This window comes from Trachurus trachurus (genome assembly GCF_905171665.1).
Source record: "Trachurus trachurus genome assembly, chromosome: 20".
Taxonomy (NCBI): domain Eukaryota; kingdom Metazoa; phylum Chordata; class Actinopteri; order Carangiformes; family Carangidae; genus Trachurus; species Trachurus trachurus.
In genome coordinates this window covers 9,771,206-9,789,906 of record NC_139911.1, presented here as the reverse complement: position 1 = coordinate 9,789,906, position 18,701 = coordinate 9,771,206, and the positions used below count along the sequence as shown (strand labels likewise).

Genomic DNA, 18,701 nt, shown 5'->3' with positions numbered 1-18,701 from the left:
ACCTTGGATGAGAATAGAACCATTGCAGAGTTGTCACATGAGTTTAGCAAACTAGGAAATCACTAAAAGGAAAAACAAAAATAATGAGGGAAGCTGAGAGCCAGCCATTCTCCTTGTTGGGCATTTGGAACAGCAGCACTGCTGTCATTCAGCAAAGAACAAGCTAATCACTTTACTACAGCTGGTCAACAAATACCCCCGTGGTCTGCTCTGTCTCACACACAAACACACACACATCATTCACATAAACAAGATGCATGCTGGCATGCTTGTGTCTATACACACATCCTGGCATTCATGTACTCAACCCACGTACATAGATACACCCATTATTTCCTTTCTCATTGCTCTCAGCAGCAGCTATTCCTCCTTCATACTCCTTACTCACTTACTTATTCTCCTTGGCTGCATGTGTTTCATTTCCTGAATGTGAATCTGTCATTTCTGTCTGTGTGCGTCCGTTTGTGTTTCAGTGAATATCTATCTATATGTGTGTGAGTGTATGTGTTTGTGTCTCTCTGTTTTGACAGCCAGAGACAGGCTTTTTTCAGAGAACAGATCTCCAGATACTGAGAAACAACAAGTGAAAGCTATTTTCTGGCATTTGCTTGTTGCTGCTGGACTCTTTGTTAGACCAGCCCAGAGGCAGGGCCATTGTACGTGTGGGGGAATGCGTGTTTGTATGTGTGTGTGTGTTCCTTGCTAACAGAGGCAGGGGAAATCACTCCGGCCTGGTCTGGTCTTTTGTTTTTATCGACAAGTGTATGGGACAAAACAGAAGGGCCGTAGAGAAATTTGTGTTTCTGTGAAGCCCTGTGGGTGGTTGTGTTTGTGTGGGAAGTGCCTTTACTGTGCCAAGAGAACAGGACAAAGTGTAGTTATGCTAAATTTAAGTCATGAATCTTTAAACTGTTTTAAAGACACAGAGAATTAGCGGGAATTTACGTGTGTTGAGTGTTATTCATGTCCCTTGTCGTAAACCGTGTCCCTAAAATACAGTGGACCTTATGAACTGGCACCAAACTCACACACTGAAAGAAGAGACTCCTTGTCTCCTCTGGCGAACCATTTCTTGACACTTGCTCACAAAATTAAAATTCTGGGCTACACAGTCAATCAAGCCTCCCACTAGGGGTGGGGACCACAACCAAGTTCTGCTGCAGGCAGAAGCTAAATGGATTTTTGATGTGGTTGTACAGCTCTTGACAGGCTGAATAAGGAACTTCCTCTCAGCTGTATCCTGGGACTTTGTGTCATTGCTTTTTCTGGTTATATAATCATTTGTTTAGAATGGATTTCTTCTAATTACCAATGTAGATTCATTCCTATCTATCTCAGTTCAGAAGCTTTTGATACTGTATGTGTGGTCCCAGTGGAGACCACATACATTTCTTCCTTATTTCCAACTTCTTATACGACTGCCCCTACTGTATGTGCTATTCGAGGAAGAACACTGACCTTGAACTGCACTGCATATCTGTGCATTTCATTCTAACAACTGCACGGCGTTTTGCACATCAAAAGCTTCTCTACATAGTTTTATTTGTGCAGGCAAGGTGTTTTGAACATTTCTCGGTATTTTAATGTGGCTAGTGTATTATGCCTTTGTGTCCATTAAAACCATGTGCCAAAGCTTTTCTCCTCATTTCAGTCTCTCATTAACTGCCCTCACCTGCTGAAAAGAGCTCCCATAGAGGGGGTAACAAAGGGAGCGAGAATCTTTTCTTTTCTTCAAATACATTATTAGGGGAAAAATGAGGAACACTTCCAGAAGATTTCATGCAAATACTTTTTCACACACTTCCATTTGGCTCATTAATTACTGTAGAACCATCAAAAAGGGAATAATGGAATTGCTTTATAAAAATCAAACATTTTAGCATCACACCATCATCAGTATTTCCTCTCTTGACTACACTACATTATCGGTGGTGTGCTAAACATTTCCATGCACTGAATTAAATTTTGCAGAGACAGACACGCACACATGCACATTCACACACAAACACACACAAACACACACACACACACAGAAAGAATAGAGTTTTAAGAGCCCATTACTCAGGCTGTGAACATTTGGCGCCCTCTCTCCCCTCTGCTCACCACGGACCAACACTGATGGAGTGAAGACTGCCTCCCTGGCTCTGCTATAAATCCTAAAAGGCAGTGCGTATGTGTGTGTGTGTGTGTGTGTGCACACTACTGCTATCGTTTTACTTACTTATATGTGCCTGTTTTGACATAAGACGTCAGCATTTCCACTCTCACTGATGTTTTACTCTTATGTACAGCACCACCTACTCACTAAGAGCTTTGACATTAGTTGTAAGACCCACAGGAGACATTTCAAAAGAGACGATATAGTGTAAAATGAGTCAGACGGATGTCACTCATCACAGGCTGGGTGGCTAAAGAAGACAAATGAGACATAAACAGTAGCAAATGTGTGATTTCACTAAACTTTTCAGTGCCCTGTCTTGTCCACTGTCACACACTGTCATGACAGTATTATTAAAATTTTATGGCAGCCACTTCACTTGTACCACAGGAGACTTTCATGACCCACCGGGAAGTGTCCTCTCTGTCTATTTCAATTCATCATCCTTGTTATTCACACTCAGCAATTTTTAATTCCCATACAACTCTTATCTTGAATGAACTAACATTAAAGGCTGATGTTCAAGTCCTGTGAAGTCACTTCAACAGAGCAAGATACAAAGCTGAAAGTTAGAGGAGGCATATCAATGTGGACGAAAAAAGTCATTAAAAAGTCATATCTGTGACAGCGAGCAGTGTGTTCCTCTGTGGTCTGATTATTTCAATTCTAACGTTTCGGAGTTTAATGCAGGGTGAAATCATTCATTTACGATCACCATGGACACTGGTCAGCAGTAGTCAATGAGTGAATCTGTGGGTAAATGTATACAGTATGCACTCATGCACGTAGGTGCCGGGTTGCCTCTCTTAGTACTGTATGTGTATACTGCTGAATCAGAATGAGTCATGATCAAAACAAGAAGCTAATAAATACACACATCAAACCGAATGCTAACCTCTGAAAGATCTCACATTAATATCAAATGAGTGCACCTCATTTCCTCTGATGGAAATAGATCTCCTTTGATCCCTTTCCCAATCCGTCTCATCAGCTGGCACCAGTTGCTCTTTAGGTGGCGGCAATCAATCAGCTCCATCTGTGACTTATCTCATTACATGGTCTTGGACCACTGGCTTGAGTTCACAAATGCTTGGTTGAATGTATTCATCTTTACATAACATTTTGTGATGGATGCTTGTCTCCAGAACAATTAATAATTGATGAGACAATAGAACAACAATGGCTAATTGTTCAATCACTTATCATATGAAGAAAGTGTTTCCCTCTGAAGTGTATCTATTCTCTGGGACAGTTTTACTGATTTGAGGAACCACTTACAAACAATAATGCTGTACATACGGCCATCACAACGTGACTGCAGAATACAGAAATGAGTGTGGCATTAATCAAACAAGGCTTCATTACTGAGGTTGGGTTTGATGTGGTTGCTGGCAGTTATAATTAGAGCAAAGAAATTAGTCAAATATTTCTGTTTACATAATATCTTCCTTTCTCCTACTCCTGATATTAAAGCAGTGAAGTCAACACTTCATTCTCTCTCCCACTCACGCAAAATATTACATACAATTATTCCAGATCCATTACAAGAGAAGCTCTAAAAATATTACATGTGATATTACAGAAATACTAAAACAAATAGATACTGTATAAAGCATATACAGAGTTATATAGTTCCCTCTGCAGGTCACTAAATTACACTGACATTTAGCAAGTTGCAGATTTGCTAGCTGATTGTGAACTTCAAAAATCAGTCACATTTATGGAGCTATTATTGTTGCAATATTATTTGCAAATGCGTATCTCAATCTGTGTGTGCGTATTCAGATCTGTGTGTGTGTAATATGATCTGTGTGTGCGTATTCAGATCTGTGTGTGTGTAATATGATCTGTGTGTGTGTATTCAGATCTGTGTGTGCGTATTCAGATCTGTGTGTGTGTATTCAGACCTGTGTGTGTGTAAAAAAAATCTGTGTCCGTATTCAGATTTGCAAGTGAAGACAAATCTGCAAGTGCATGCAAAGATCTGTGAATGTGAACACAGATCTGTAAGTGTAGGATAGATCTGTAAATGTGTAAACCGATCTGTAAATGCGTACTTAGATCTGTAAATGTCTGTCATCACTTACAACTCAGGCAGGAGCTCTCAATTGGCTGTGTTTTTACACGTGACTTTTGCAACACTTCTGCCGCGGCAGATCTGTGATCTGAAAATGTGTAGAAATGAGATTTGTCTGTGACCTCAGTGTTCCTTTGCCCTGAGCTCAGGCTCACAGGCTCATGCTGCCTGGCTGCAGTAGCAGTACCGCGGTCCGTGTACTAAGTATAATTCAATTACGTCGTTCACTTTGTACCATGAGAAATGTCGTTTTTACTGGGGTAAATGGTAATCGTTTAGGAGGCGATTTGTTGTGAATTAAGTATTTAATTCGTTTCGGAGTTTTTCTTCTTCTTTCTTTTAAATTGTCCGTTGCTGTAGCCATCAAAACGCGGAGCTTTTACTTTGAAGGCTGGTTCCGGCTCTCGACTTCCTTTTTCAATTTTCATTGTACAAGTTGGAGAAAGGAACAAGCGGGCACTTCGGTGCGCTGAATTGCGTTGTACGTCTCACGTCAATCAAACAGGAAATACCGGTAAAAACGACATTTCTCATGGTACAAAGTGAACGACGTAATTGAATTATACTTCGTACACGGACCGGGTCGGTACTGCTAGTACTGCAGCCAGGCAGCATGAGCCTGTGAGCCTGAGCTCAGGGCAAAGGAACACTGAGGTCACAGACAAATCTCATTTCTACACATTTTCAGATCACAGATCTGCCGCGGCAGAAGTGTTGCAAAAGTCACGTGTAAAAACACAGCCAATTGAGAGCTCCTGCCTGAGTTGTAAGTGATGACAGACATTTACAGATCTAAGTACGCATTTACAGATCGGTTTACACATTTACAGATCTATGTACACTTACAGATCTGTGTTCACATTCACAGATCTTTGCATGCACTTGCAGATTTGTCTTCACTTGCAAATCTGAATACAGACACAGATTTTTTTTACACACACACAGGTCTGAATACACACACACAGATCTGAATACGCACACACAGATCTGAATACACAGACACAGATCATATTACACACACACAGATCTGAATACGCACACACAGATTGAGATACGCATTTGCAAATAATATTGCAACAATAATAGCTCCATACACATTAGTTTCTTTACATTACAGGGATTGGCTCACTCTCATTAAAGGCAAATGTTTTACCACCCCCCTTTGGTTGTGGTGCTTTGGTTAATTAGTTGGTATTGCTTTGGAAGAAATAAGACAGAAATAGCAGTCAGTTGTTCTAACATGTGAATATTGTAGCCCAAGATCAGTTCTTGTATCTTCATATGCACCTCTTCTTTATAAGCACTTTCATACATAGATGCAAGACATTTTGAGAACTCTATGTTTTGTCTTTAAGACACGAGCCACTGAGTGGTTTCCTTGCTGTAATGCCATCTTTGCTTTAGTGCTGTCGCATGCACTAATGTACACTTACCGTACTTTCCTTTCCCTCCCCCTCATGTAAGCTCCTCTAGATAATAGTGGATGAAATGGAAATGTATGAGGCACTGTATTTCAATCTGTACTGTACATAATCAGATGTAAAAACATGGAGGACATATCATGCTAATTCCCAGCTCTATATTTTTATCAGCATCTTTGCATGATTCATAGTTGGAAAGAAATCCTTATTTATCTCATTTTCCCTGATAGGCAGCCCCTCAGTTGAGCCTCTGACTGATACAGGCAATATTAGTTCAGGTCTCCTTGCTAGGGCCCAACAGCCCACTCTGATTGGCCAACCACCAGAGGCCTGTCCATCTACAGTTTCAGCGCTTGTGAGCATCCTCTCCCTGGTGTGTGGGCTCCAACAGAACTAAGTAACATAACAACTCTTTGAAAATTGTGTGTGTGTGTGTGTGTGTGTGTGTGTGTGTGTGTGTGTACAGTATATAGCATTTCTATGTACCCATTAATAGGTAACTTAAGTGGTAAATTCCTGCTGTCAACAAATACCAACTGGTAAAATGTTGCAGCCTTGGTTATCTGTGTGCTGGAGTGCTGGATGTAATAGAGACAAGATTGAACATTGGTGTTGCTCTTTACTTCTGGAGGAAGCTGTTGGTGAGTAAAGGAATGAAGTTTGGTGCTGAAAAATGACTGAAAAAAGGAAAGAGTTCACTTCCTGTGCTGGTTCCTGTAAACAACTGTGAATAGATATGTGGGATCTTGCACGTAATTATACAATGTTGCTATCTGTGAAAAGTGAAAACCAAAGGTGGGAAGTAAATACTCTGTTTAATTATTTATATGTATATATATATTTTACATCCTACTTCATTCATTATTTATTCTATTAATGTGGGGCTTTTTTATCACATAGTTTGCTGTGAATTTGTAGTGACACAGTGGACACAGTGGATGACTCCGTGGTGCACTGACTTTGTTGTTAATATGCCCTGGTGTGCTATAATACTGTACACCTGTAATTCAGGAGGTGAATTAATTTGTGATATATAATTTTCCTTTTCTTGCATACTATACAGTGCTTAATGAGTTTTATTGAATTTAGTCTGCTCTACGTTCACGAACCTATTGGCCTTGAAGAAAACTGATACAACTCAGGGACACGCAGGCAAAGAATTGTGACATAAATATCATACTGACATGTAGAGAAAGTTGGGCACAGAGGGAGAGAGAGATGCCGTTCACTGGTGCATAAATCCAGGTTCCTGATTTATCCGTGCATGCTCGACAGCAGCTGAAACTGAATTACTCCGTACCACTGAGACACAGAGACTTCACCAATCATCTAACTGACGAACCACAGCAGCTTTGCCTTCTCGAGGGGACACACACCTACACAGACCTTTGTTAACACTTTCACACAGGCCAGCAAATCAACACAATCACTTTGATATATACAGCCTGTAGCATGGGGAGCAAAGCAAATCAAACCCTTTAGGTCTGAGCAAAAGCGTTAGATCCCCACTGTGTTACCTCATCACACTTCCTGTCCTTCCACCACAATTTTATCTATACGTGCCAGAGCACTGCAGCTAAAATAACACCACACATACATGAATAACCCTATAGTTGTCATCTGTTTTCAAGGGCTGTGAACATGAAGTCAAATGGAGTGGCACATTCATTAGACAGTTTCAGTACTGTTATTCCACATCCTATCGACACTGAAGATCTCACTGCTGTTTTCAATTCCTTATATCTGTGAAAACGTTTTCTGATACATCAGCCAAAATTAGAATAAAAGATTAGTTTAGCAGAAAGAGAACTTCTTTTTTTCTCTTGAGAACTAAGATAGCAGTACTCCAAAAATACAAAAAAAGAAATATCTCTATTCTATAGCCTGGGACTGTGATTCAATTTGGTTTGCCGGAGTGTTTTGGCAAACCCAGAGGTTTTCCTCCTCTTCTTGTCTTGCAGCAGTCTTCTTTTGAAAGTCACAGTGAATTTCAAACATTGGCCCCCTATCAGTTTGAAAAAAAGCACTCTACCCTAAATTAGCCAAATAGCTAATAAATAGGAAAATGCACTAGAACTCATTTGAACAGGGCCAAACAGGTTGGGACTGAAAGCAGCTGCAGGAACTTATTAAGAGCAGTGTGGGAGAGGAGCAGACCGCTGAGATATTCTTGGAGAATCTACCACATATCACCGAACAAGAGCGGAACAGTTTCCTCTTCAAACCCACTAGTAAATCTAAAAAGACAAGTATCTTCCCCTTCGTCTAGGACACCAGGCTGCAAATGTGTTTATTTCAGAACATGGAGAGATCCAAAATAGCAACCCCTACATGATATGTGTTAGATGAGCAGGCCTGTCAGTGTTAGGGGTAACTATAGTTCACTTTCTATACACCTTGTGCCCTGCTTTCTTCAAGTCTGGGCCAAACAGGGCTCACAGGCCGGCTGACAAGATAACAAGGTCAGTACTGTATTTCCACACGCTGCAACTTGAAAAAAATATTTGGGTGCTATCCCAGCATTAAGGATCTCACAGATCCTTAGACTCTATGATGCTATGATGTTTAAATACAGTAAAAGATTTATTCCATGCCAAGATATCTTAACATTAGCAGTATGTACTATTGAATTAATCAAATATTAGCAAAGACAGTGCTGTAGTTACAGATGCAGCCTTCTATTCTACCACACTTTTTTAAACCAGGCACTATTTGTCCTGTCTTGTATGATTAATGCAAGTATCTATCCCCTGACACTACCACAGACAAAGGCAAAATCTGAAAGCAATCTAACCCTGTGCTGTCTACACATCAAAGGAGCGTTAAACTTCTTATGGAGAAGTTTTGGGTTAAAGGACCTTGTGTTAATAAGAATAGACCAAAAATCATGCACAGGCCTATTTTCGCTGGACCAGTGTCCCCATTTGATCTGGTATGAGCTTTAGTCTTGCAGCTGTGGCTGTGCTAGTTTATTAGGTACATACATTACTGTCAACTGACCTGGTGTACTTGCAGCTTCCTCATCCACATGAATAAACCATTTGACAATGTGAGAGTGGGCCTGCTGGCATCAGAATGAGTTATAGTCAACAAGTACAGGTATGTGGAAAGAAAATGTAACTTAAAATGTTTGTTAGGTTAATTGCGTTTTAATGTGCAATTGGACAGAGCACGTTTTCTTTTTTCTGTGCTCTCACAGAATTCACCACACACTGCATTAAGCTTTTAATGTTCCCTCCGAGACACATTAAAGTGAAGAAAGCACTGTGGCATCTAACTCTGACAGTTAAACTGAAAAAAAAAGACATTTAGAGGATCACTTGAAAGGTTTCCAAGTCATACATTTTGATGACAAATTGTTACCTGTCATTGAGTACTCCAAATTTCTAAAACATATGAGTGTAATTTTTGCAACTGTCACCATTTTACAAATGATGGTTTTGTGAGGGTGCCTAAGTAAATCAGTGAATCCTTCTTCTATTGATCACTATCATTACCGGAGCACAATTTAGTAAACAAAAAATAAATATTGCTCAAGTACCCTGCGGAGTTCTCGTTTTAAAAACACAGTACAGCTTTCAGCGCTGCACCAAATCACATTTTATGTATCATTACAGCCTGACAAATATAGTAAATGCATTTTCTTCCTCCTACAGAATTTGTAAATCTAAATCCTGATTCTATAAATTCACTTGTCGTCCTCTTCTCCTCAGATGACACAGTCCTACTTTTTACACTGTATTACCCCACACGACTATTACCAACCTCAGCAGCAGATAGAACCACATATCACCTCAGCCCTGTGCCTGAGTGTGTACATGCTCATCCCTGAACATCCCAATAAAACAATGCAAACAATATGGACCTCCCCAAATTGCTCTATAACTCCACCCTCCATTTACTTTACTAGTTAAATGGAAACTCAATAAGAAGTAATCTACGCATAAATCAATTTAATCTTCTGTTACAGTAAGAGTGTGCCCCTCTCAGAATGATTACTGTCTCTGCTATCCTCTGGTATAGTAGCTGTTATTCAGATTATCACAATGAATCACGGACACAACAGCTATGCTAGAATCAACATACTTGCTTGAACTGGAAGTGTTTTACTCAGTGCAGCAGTCAAAGGGTTAAATCATCAGTGTGGAGTAATGGCAGGTGGTGATTTGTGGCAAAAGATTTCCCAAATAGGAGCTTCATGCATAAGAGTAGAGGACAGGTGGTTTCCTCTCTGGGGATCACTGTGCGAACCTCATCCAGGGGTGAATGGGACTGAGTCAAGTGTGATTGAATGGACTGAAACCAGGGCTGATGAAAGCAGTGTGTGTGTGTGTGTGTGTGTGTGTGTGTCTGTGAGAAAGAGAGAGAGCAAGAGTGCAAGATGAAGAGAGAGAAACAGTAAGTTGGCTTTAGCACCCTACCATCCCCACTCATCCCTTTGATCAATAGCATCGATAGCTCCAATATTATCACCACTTACAAACAAATGGACACACGCAGACACCGATACACAGGTTTAAACTTGTCCAGAGGCACAGTTTAGTAATAAGCACCTTTAAGTACCGGTAAAAGTATTTGTGTCTAGAAGATATACCTGGTCTGGCATCAGTCACAAGCCATTAAAGAAGTTCATATTAAGGGCATGAAGAGTTATGGACCCAAATTTTCCAAATCTTTCTTACCTTTCCCTACATCAGACTATCAGATTCAGTCTCAGCACATCACAGAGACGAACAACCAGGATCAACAACAGGTTGGCCAACAGGCAAACTGGAGAGCAAAAAAAAATCTCTGTTCTCTTTCTGACTATTTTCATCTTGGTTATCAAACCTCACATTCACCTTTAGTTAGTAGTTTAGTTCATTAATCTCTTCATTTAAACCCAGTTGTGGTTCTGTTGTATTCCTCTGAAGTGGAGACTGGAAATCCATTTAATTGAGATGTCACTGCTTGTGATATTAGACTGGTCATATTACTTCATAAATTAATTCAGTAAATTATTTCCTCTTGAGTTGACTGTGCACCGCATTAATGAGGACTTTAAATTATAAAAAGCTAGAATTCCCAAAACATGTGCATGCATGTGTGTGTGCACTCATGCAGATTGCTTGTATCCCAAAGCTTCTTCTAAATAACATAAGAGACAGAGAGAAACAAATGGTTCCAGTTTTTCTTGTTACTGCACTAAGGGTTATTGATGGTATATGCCCAGCTTAAAATTATTGGCTCTGTATTTGTTTACATAAGCAATATTTTGAATTACACTGGCGATAAATTAAAAAGCAATATATATGTCATACATCTAGGCAAAACTGGAAAAAAAAGTCTGCAATAGTTACAAAAACGCCTGAGAGATGAATGTGTTTTGGAGTATTTGCAGAAATATTAGAGGCAATGAATCAGGGTTAATGGCAGACGGAAAACACTTCTGAATAAATAATAATCGGCAAACAATTATGGTGCAGCACACAAAAACTACAGCTTAATTTACTTTCAGCTGTAAAAGATCCATATTTGTCACCACAAGTCCAAACAGTCTGAAAAGACAAAATAATGACCAAGCTATTTGGGGATTAATGCAGAGCTAAATATCCACAAATGAAAATTAGTACATGCAAAAAAACAACCTAACAAAAAAAAACAAAAAACACTGTACTCATTGTGAGTTTGAAAACAAAGAACTAATAGTTCTGTGATGGAGCAACTGTATTTCAGGAATAAAGTCTGAAGGACTGATAGTCTTCACTCAGCATCAGGGACCCGTCCGGAAACACTTCCTTACGCTTGAGCACCTATGGAATTTCCCAGTCACCTTTCAACATATTGTCATTTAAGGTCTGGGAGCATATATTTCAGTCAGTTTTCAGACTTCAGAAAATGATGGGAGACTGTGGCAATATCAGGAAATCATCAGGTGTTTCAGAAATGGAGAAAACTTGCTGGACTTCTCCTGGACATGTGGCAGCTTGCTAACTTCTGCTACAGGTTGCTTGTGTTGGCAGATTTACTGTGAAAGCAGGCGATGAATGGCTATATGTTTGATGTTGCCAATAGTTTATCCCTCTGCTAATCATAGCCAGGGGCTGGCAGCTGTTGCTCATCTTGCATCCATGTATGAAGCATGTGAATAAGCCTGTGAGGGGAGAGCTGCAGAGCAGTTTTTTTGTCTGTTGCTAGATTTATGCCTAACCCATCTTGAATGTGAAGATTAGAGTATCTCACTACGTGCAAGGGATATATATCAAGCCCAACAGATGAGCTATTGAGAACAAAGGCATCAGGCTCCATCCACATTTACTGTAATGCCATAAGCAAGAAAGCAGTCACTCGATGTACACCACTTACAAGAGTTTTGTTTGTTCTTGTTGTCAGTCTTTGTTTACAGCACTTACTGTAGTGATGTCAAAGGCTAATAAAAATTAATATCCCCAGGGTTTTGGAAGATGCTTGATTAGACTGCGAATTAGAAATATTGATGGATTATTTTCCAAGCTCGAGAGAGGAGGTCAAAAGGGAAGAAAAGAACCAGTTACAGTAGCTGATGAAAACTGGCTGCCAGTGTATGTGAATTTTTCTGAATCCAATTTGGTAAACTAAACATAGCAGGATGAAAAACAGAAATGTTTCACAGGAGAGGAAACTCTAAATTAAAGTACACTGAAACTCTGTGATTAAGTGGGAAGGATACAAATAACAACATAGATAACAACATAGAAAATTGTTGTGTTGTGACCAACAATCTGAATGTGTTGTAATGTCATCTAAGAAAGCATTAGAAAGTGTTTGTTTTTTTGTTGCTTAAAAAGCAGAACATGTTTCTTGAGCTGAATAAAAAACAGTTTGGCATTCAATCAAAGGGGCATTCAGATTCAGTAACCTCCTGATCATGAGAGTTTGTATTATACTTTATTTCAGGGTTCTTCACATTGAACTCACAGAAAGATACTGAGAAAAGTAATAAATGAATATATTCTCCAAAGTTAGAACAGTATAGTTGAAAGTTACTGTGATGCAACAATCTGTTGATTTATTTTTGACTCTTATACATTATTTTTCTTCCTTTTGCAACATATCACTGCTAATTAGCATCTGTTGTCCCTGACCACTCGATCAGTAAACTTTACGTAAGTACTTTGACCTAATGGCCGTCAACAGGTGATAATGATCTAAGAATCCATCAGTGTTAGGGTTAACAATGTTTTAATGTTTATGCTCTTACGGCCCAGATACTTCATGCAGATGAGAATCAGTTGGACTGGAGGAAAAAAAATCCCTGTCTGACTTCACTGAAGGATATAAACAAGCAAACAGCCCCTCCCTTTTCCCTCCAGGCCTACTATTTGGTTTATCTACTTGCCTCACTCTCCTCTAGCTGAACGACCATCCATTATTATGTATAGCCCTCCACTAAACAGAGACAGTGACTAGTTTGGTCCATTAACACATTAGCTGGTGATTTGGGACCATGAGATTTTTTCTTTTTTCGATAAGAGACATAGATGATATAGCCAGAAAGAAATGATCCACGTAATGTCAAAGAATAAAGAAATAGTGGTTCATTTCCAAACGCTGTTCTTACACTGTATTTTCCACCTAGAGCCCATCAGTGCTTGAATAAGGTCTGTCGCTGGGATGATACATTTGCTTAAAACCGAGCTAATTAATTGATGAATATTTATGGGCACCACTGTCGCACTCCGAGAGCTTTCCTCCCACACAAGGTTTTCTGCTCTGGGTTATCTTAGGGTGAAAGGAAGCCTTCACATTTTCATGATAATGACAAGAAAATATATCTTGTATTAACAGCACAGAGTCATCTAATTTCCTCCTTTGTCATCATGAAAGTATTTCCCCTTTGACCAATCCTATTAACGCCTACCTTTTCAATCATATATTCATTTTGCACTGCAAACAATTAACAGAGAAACAATACAAAATCATTATAGGACCAGATATTTTCAAGAATAGTGTATGAAAACTGTCCTGGATATCATTAGCCACAATTTTAACCCCAAATTAATTTGAATTTAAATTACAAGGCCAACTATTGAGCTCTGTTATGGATGGTCCTGCTGTCTGTTCACTTTAACTGCCTATGGCCGTACACGCATGCCTATGCACGCACGGACACACGCACAAATGCACACACTATACTGTAGATAAAATGTTACAGTACTTGTCCACTCACCCAAATGTTGCCATCTTGGTGATATGGTTTCCAGTTCCTTCCTGTGTCACTGTAGAGAAGTCGGTACCGTGTTGTCCAATCAGAGCTGCTGTAGCGACCCTGCGTTGCTATGGCGCTGACCTGCTTCCTGGAACCCAGGTCCACCTGGAGCCACTGGTAATGGTCACTGTCCAGGGGGGACCATCCACCGGCACCTGAGAGTTAAGGACATTTTATAATGAGTGGCAAGTCAAGGGTTGTCTAGTCTTCAAAAATCTTCTACGGATTTTACTGTGTAGTAGAGGTGGGACAAAATATCAATATGGGAATGTCTTTTGCAATAAATTATTGATACTCTGACACCACATATCACTGCTTTTTATGTTAAAATATGCAGATGATTTAGAGTTCTCCTGCTAATTTGACCTACTGTACCAGAGTTGCTACTTCAAGATGCCTATCAAATGAATGGACATGGTGGTAGAGAAGAAACAGCTCACAAGGGGAATATATTAGACAGTGCGGACAGCAGGAGAAAACAAATCACAGAGGTCTGTCATCTTTCAAGACGAACGTCTGGGCCCACTTCTGCTTTTACAACGTGCTCATGGCACAAATAAAATCGATAAAGACTACGTACTGTACACACACTGACAGACCAGATACGACAGCAAGCGCACAAACATACACACACACACACACACACACACACACACACACACACACACACACCTCTGTTTAAACAGCCAGGCTCTGTTTCCTCGTATGGACAGAGCAGGTATTTCGCTCTCACACACTGAGACACACGTGAATCATAGCAGGAAGGTGACTGAGAGAGAGACAGCAGTCTGTAAGTCTGAATACTGATGTGTGGTAGAAGTGCAAAAGAGGCAATAAGCCAAGACGCTGCAATTTGTTGCACACAGTTTCATCTCACTTGTCAAATTCTATGCAACCGACACCACAATTCAGTGAATAAAGATACAATTCTTGCAATTTGCCCTTTTAGGAGTATTCTTCTTTACTTACAATGATATCATGATGTATCACAAAATAGCTACATCATGATATTATCAATAATGTATTGTGATAGTATTGTATCGTTTCTCTGTGATTCCCATCACTGGTGTGTCATCAGAATCATAATTTTATACTAGAATGACTTGGTCTTTGGATAAATAAAAAATAACATGTAGTTTTTTATTTATATTTTCAAAAGCTGTGTGTTGCTCATACACACTGGGTTACCAATGTTCAGGGCAGAGCAGCTCTTGAGTCAAAGACAGGCAGAGAAGCAGCATGGTACCACCATAATGACATTTCATAAAGAGAATGTGTTACAAGGTTATAGTCTGTCCTGTTATTAATGGTCAATGTCCAGCAGAGAGCGGCCCAGACAACTGCTCCAAGACAGACATAGAAATAGAGTGGGAGAGGTAATGTTTTATTAAAAGCTGTGGATACAGGGCTAGAGCCAGCTGACTACAAAGGTGTTTCACAAGAATAGCAAATACACTGTTATTTAGTATCATAATTATTCACTCTCCAACAACGAAGACACTTCAACTTCAAGAGAAATGTAATTTGCATGTTTGATTTTTCAGGATGGATTCCTTTTTAATACTGGTATGCAAGCAGCGTTTCCGCTATTTACATTCTGGAGCAGCAGCCTGTCACTGTTTCAGAATCTTATGAAATGTCATGAAGTCGCAGTTACATGACTTTGGAGAGGGCTTTCAATTGAGTTGAGACACATCCATGCATTCATGCACACACTTGATCCTGTGGTCTATGCACCTGACAAGAGGGAAGAAGAAATAAGAGAAAAAGACAAATAGAAAGAAATGAGAGAAAGGAAGGCTTTACTGTAGAAGAAATTCATTTGCATACGTCGCTAAAAAAAGATTTGTGCGTACTGTACATGTAAGAGTGTTCGCAAATAAAGTTTTACAAAACTAACCTTGGCAGCCTTTTAAGCCATCCAAACATCAGACAAGGTTTGAAGGGGACATATTATGGAAATATCACTTTTTTAAGGCTCTTTAACATATAGTTGGGTGTTTGGTTTGCCTTCCGGCCCTCAAAATGTGAGAATTGACACAAAAATCTGTAATGTGCAGGCTCCCTAGGTTTAAATCCATGTGGTTTTATGAGCTGTTCCCTCAGTCTTCCAGTGATGTAACTAGGACTCAAATTTGCATAATACTATCACCCCTACAGGGGTGGGGCAGGGCTCCATGATGTGGAATATACCATAGGGGGCATTCCTCAGGTATAAATGTTTAGGTCCCACACACTCAGGGTCTTTCCTTCACCATCACTGCTTGGATGAGGACTGGCCTTTCCTTGCAAGGAAATAAAAACTTGTCGGCCGGCAGAAGCCTCCAATTCATTATTCACGAACAAACTGCAAAAGATTTCCACAACAACGACAAACCTCTGTGATTGATGACTTCTTGTCTTTAGAAGTGAGAGGGTGTCAGACTTATTTCTCGCAAAGCCTTTTAGTATGGTAGTCATAAAGTTGATAAAACAACAACAACAACATGATAACTATGCTAAACCAGTGCTGTCATGTCCTACTGTCGAGTGCTGGATGAGCTGAGGGCAGCCGTTGTAGAGGCCAATGGAAATTGGCAAGTGGCAGTGAAATATTAATTGGGTCCACTGGTGACTGACTGAGTTCAGACACTGAGGGTGCAAAGATACACAGGTTCACTAAGCTCTAACATTACTAACTGTTAGCGAAGTAGTACTGTATATCAAACATTAGCTCCAGTGTCTCATTTAAACAGGTGCAGAGCGTCGCTTTCAGTGGTTAAAATGAGACTGACGATGGTACATCAGGACTGCTATCACTAATTAATAGTAACTCTCTCAGTAACTTGATGCAAGGTCTAAATTAAACTTGGCTGTTGTAAGTTTGTGTGTATGCTAACAGCAGCATTAGCACTTGTTTACAGGAAGAAGCTTTGTCACCTGAACTGAATCTTTAGTTCATACTGACAGAGTGAGACTTTTTGTTTACCCCAACATTAAACAGTCAGCTACTGGTTATATTTTTGAACCATGATCTTTAGTATTTGTTCAGTAGATCAATACGGTGACAAAAAATTAATAACTAAATACATAAGATATCATTAAAAAACAAATTCTTGTCTTCACATGAAATTGTTGCATATTGGATCAATTTGCATTGTGTTCCTAAGGTTCTTTATGTGTTCCTATTTTTTGAAAAAAATAATTTTTATCTGAATGAACATGTGAACAATGAGAAATCATAATAAAAAGATAATAGAAAAAAAGAAAGGGTGGATATCTTATATTTGTGTATTTCTTTCTGTTTTCCCAAATGTTTTCAATGGTGGAAATGACTTCATTATGTTGGATGATGGATAAAACCTTGTGCTTCACTTGTTGCTTTGCTGTAGCAAAGGAGCTAATTAATGGAGGACCAGACGAGCGCTGTCACCAAATTTGTGAAAAGGAGGCTTTTCAAATTGGCGAAAAGACCTGGAAAAATTGAGAGAGCATGAAAAATCATGTTTTCATCTTGAGGCTCTGAACAAGATTGCAGCATTAACGAGCACACCAATCAATGCTCTGCCGGCTGATATTGTGGTAAAAGAACAAAACACTGCCAGGATGGTTCTTAAGCTCGCTTTCAGGACAATCAATTTTTTTTAGCCCATGAAGAGCTACCTCTGAGAGGCCGGTGTCATCGTGACAGAGTATTATGGCAACTCATGAGCAGCTTGCGAGTGGCTGCTCAGGAGAGACAATTGGATGTCAGAGTCAGTGCAGAATGAAATACTTTAATGCTTTGCACATGATGTTCAGTGCAAGATAATGGTTGAGGCATCAGACTCTCATTGAGATGGGTTGCTCAGAGAGGAACAATGGACATTGGGTCATCTGTGAAGTTCCCTTCTCATCTGTGGATTCAAGGCTTTCCCAGCAAGACTTTATAATGAAGAAAACTTCTTTCACTGCATCAAGGGCATGTTCATGTGACTGAACCTTTCTTTGCAAAAACTACAAGGTTACCATTACAACTGTGCCAGTAGCGTGTCCAGCACAACTTGAGAAGATTTGCCTTGGGTTGTTATACACTGGTGCAACCATGCTCAAATGTTAGCATGAAATGTGCATCCATATAATATATGCGTTACAGTATGTACGTTATAGATGTACATCAAATTTGTGACATCAAACTCATTAGATAAAGCAAGCAGAAAAACTTGTACCACTTTTTCTGGTGTCCCGTGAAACATTCTTGGGTTGGGCCCAACAATGTGTGAGGACAAAACAATATCTACCATATGCCATGCCTATATGGCCCAAAGACGTACAACTGTTGGTGCTACAATCAGATGTAGTCAGAAATACCAGGGCTTCACGATGAAGCTATGAAGGGAACTGTCTTTGGGTTTGGGATTAGAGATAGGAATGATATTGTTTGGCCTCCTAGTCTGTATCTGTTTTGCATACAGCTTGATGGTTGTAAAAAACAAAACAAAAAAAAAACAGTCCCGATGTTGAAAGTTTATGTCCTCCTATACAGGGGGAGGTGCACCTAAAGAAAATAACTATCTCTGAAAACATCGAAGGAAAACGTTTCAGCACCATTTTCCCATGGCTGCAGTGTTGGCTGGAATAGATGGCTGTGTTTGTTTCATAATCCACTCAGTGGCAATCAGCATCCTTGTGCTACTGTAGCCTGGAACCTCCTGGCCCTGGCTTCATTGCCAGACAAATTCTCATGTGCCCTCCAAAAGTTGCCCCCCTTTGCCCCTCCAGGTGTCTACCTGAGGCAGGGCCAAACTCCCCTGGACCTTGCGGGTTAAATGAGCCTCAGGTTAAATGGTGTGGAAACAA

General features: G+C 39.9%; 1 protein-coding gene across 1 annotated transcript in view; it reads right to left on the bottom strand.

The window, feature by feature from the left end:
- cntnap2a (contactin associated protein 2a) overlaps nt 1–18,701 on the bottom strand; it is a gene marked incomplete at both ends in the record, with an annotated part of 308,927 nt that overhangs the window by 143,608 nt on the left and 146,618 nt on the right. The window contains one exon of the mRNA XM_083995741.1: nt 13,845–14,038. Within this exon, the coding sequence (XP_083851867.1) occupies nt 13,845–14,038 (194 nt within the window). The remainder of the gene's footprint in view (nt 1–13,844; nt 14,039–18,701) is intronic.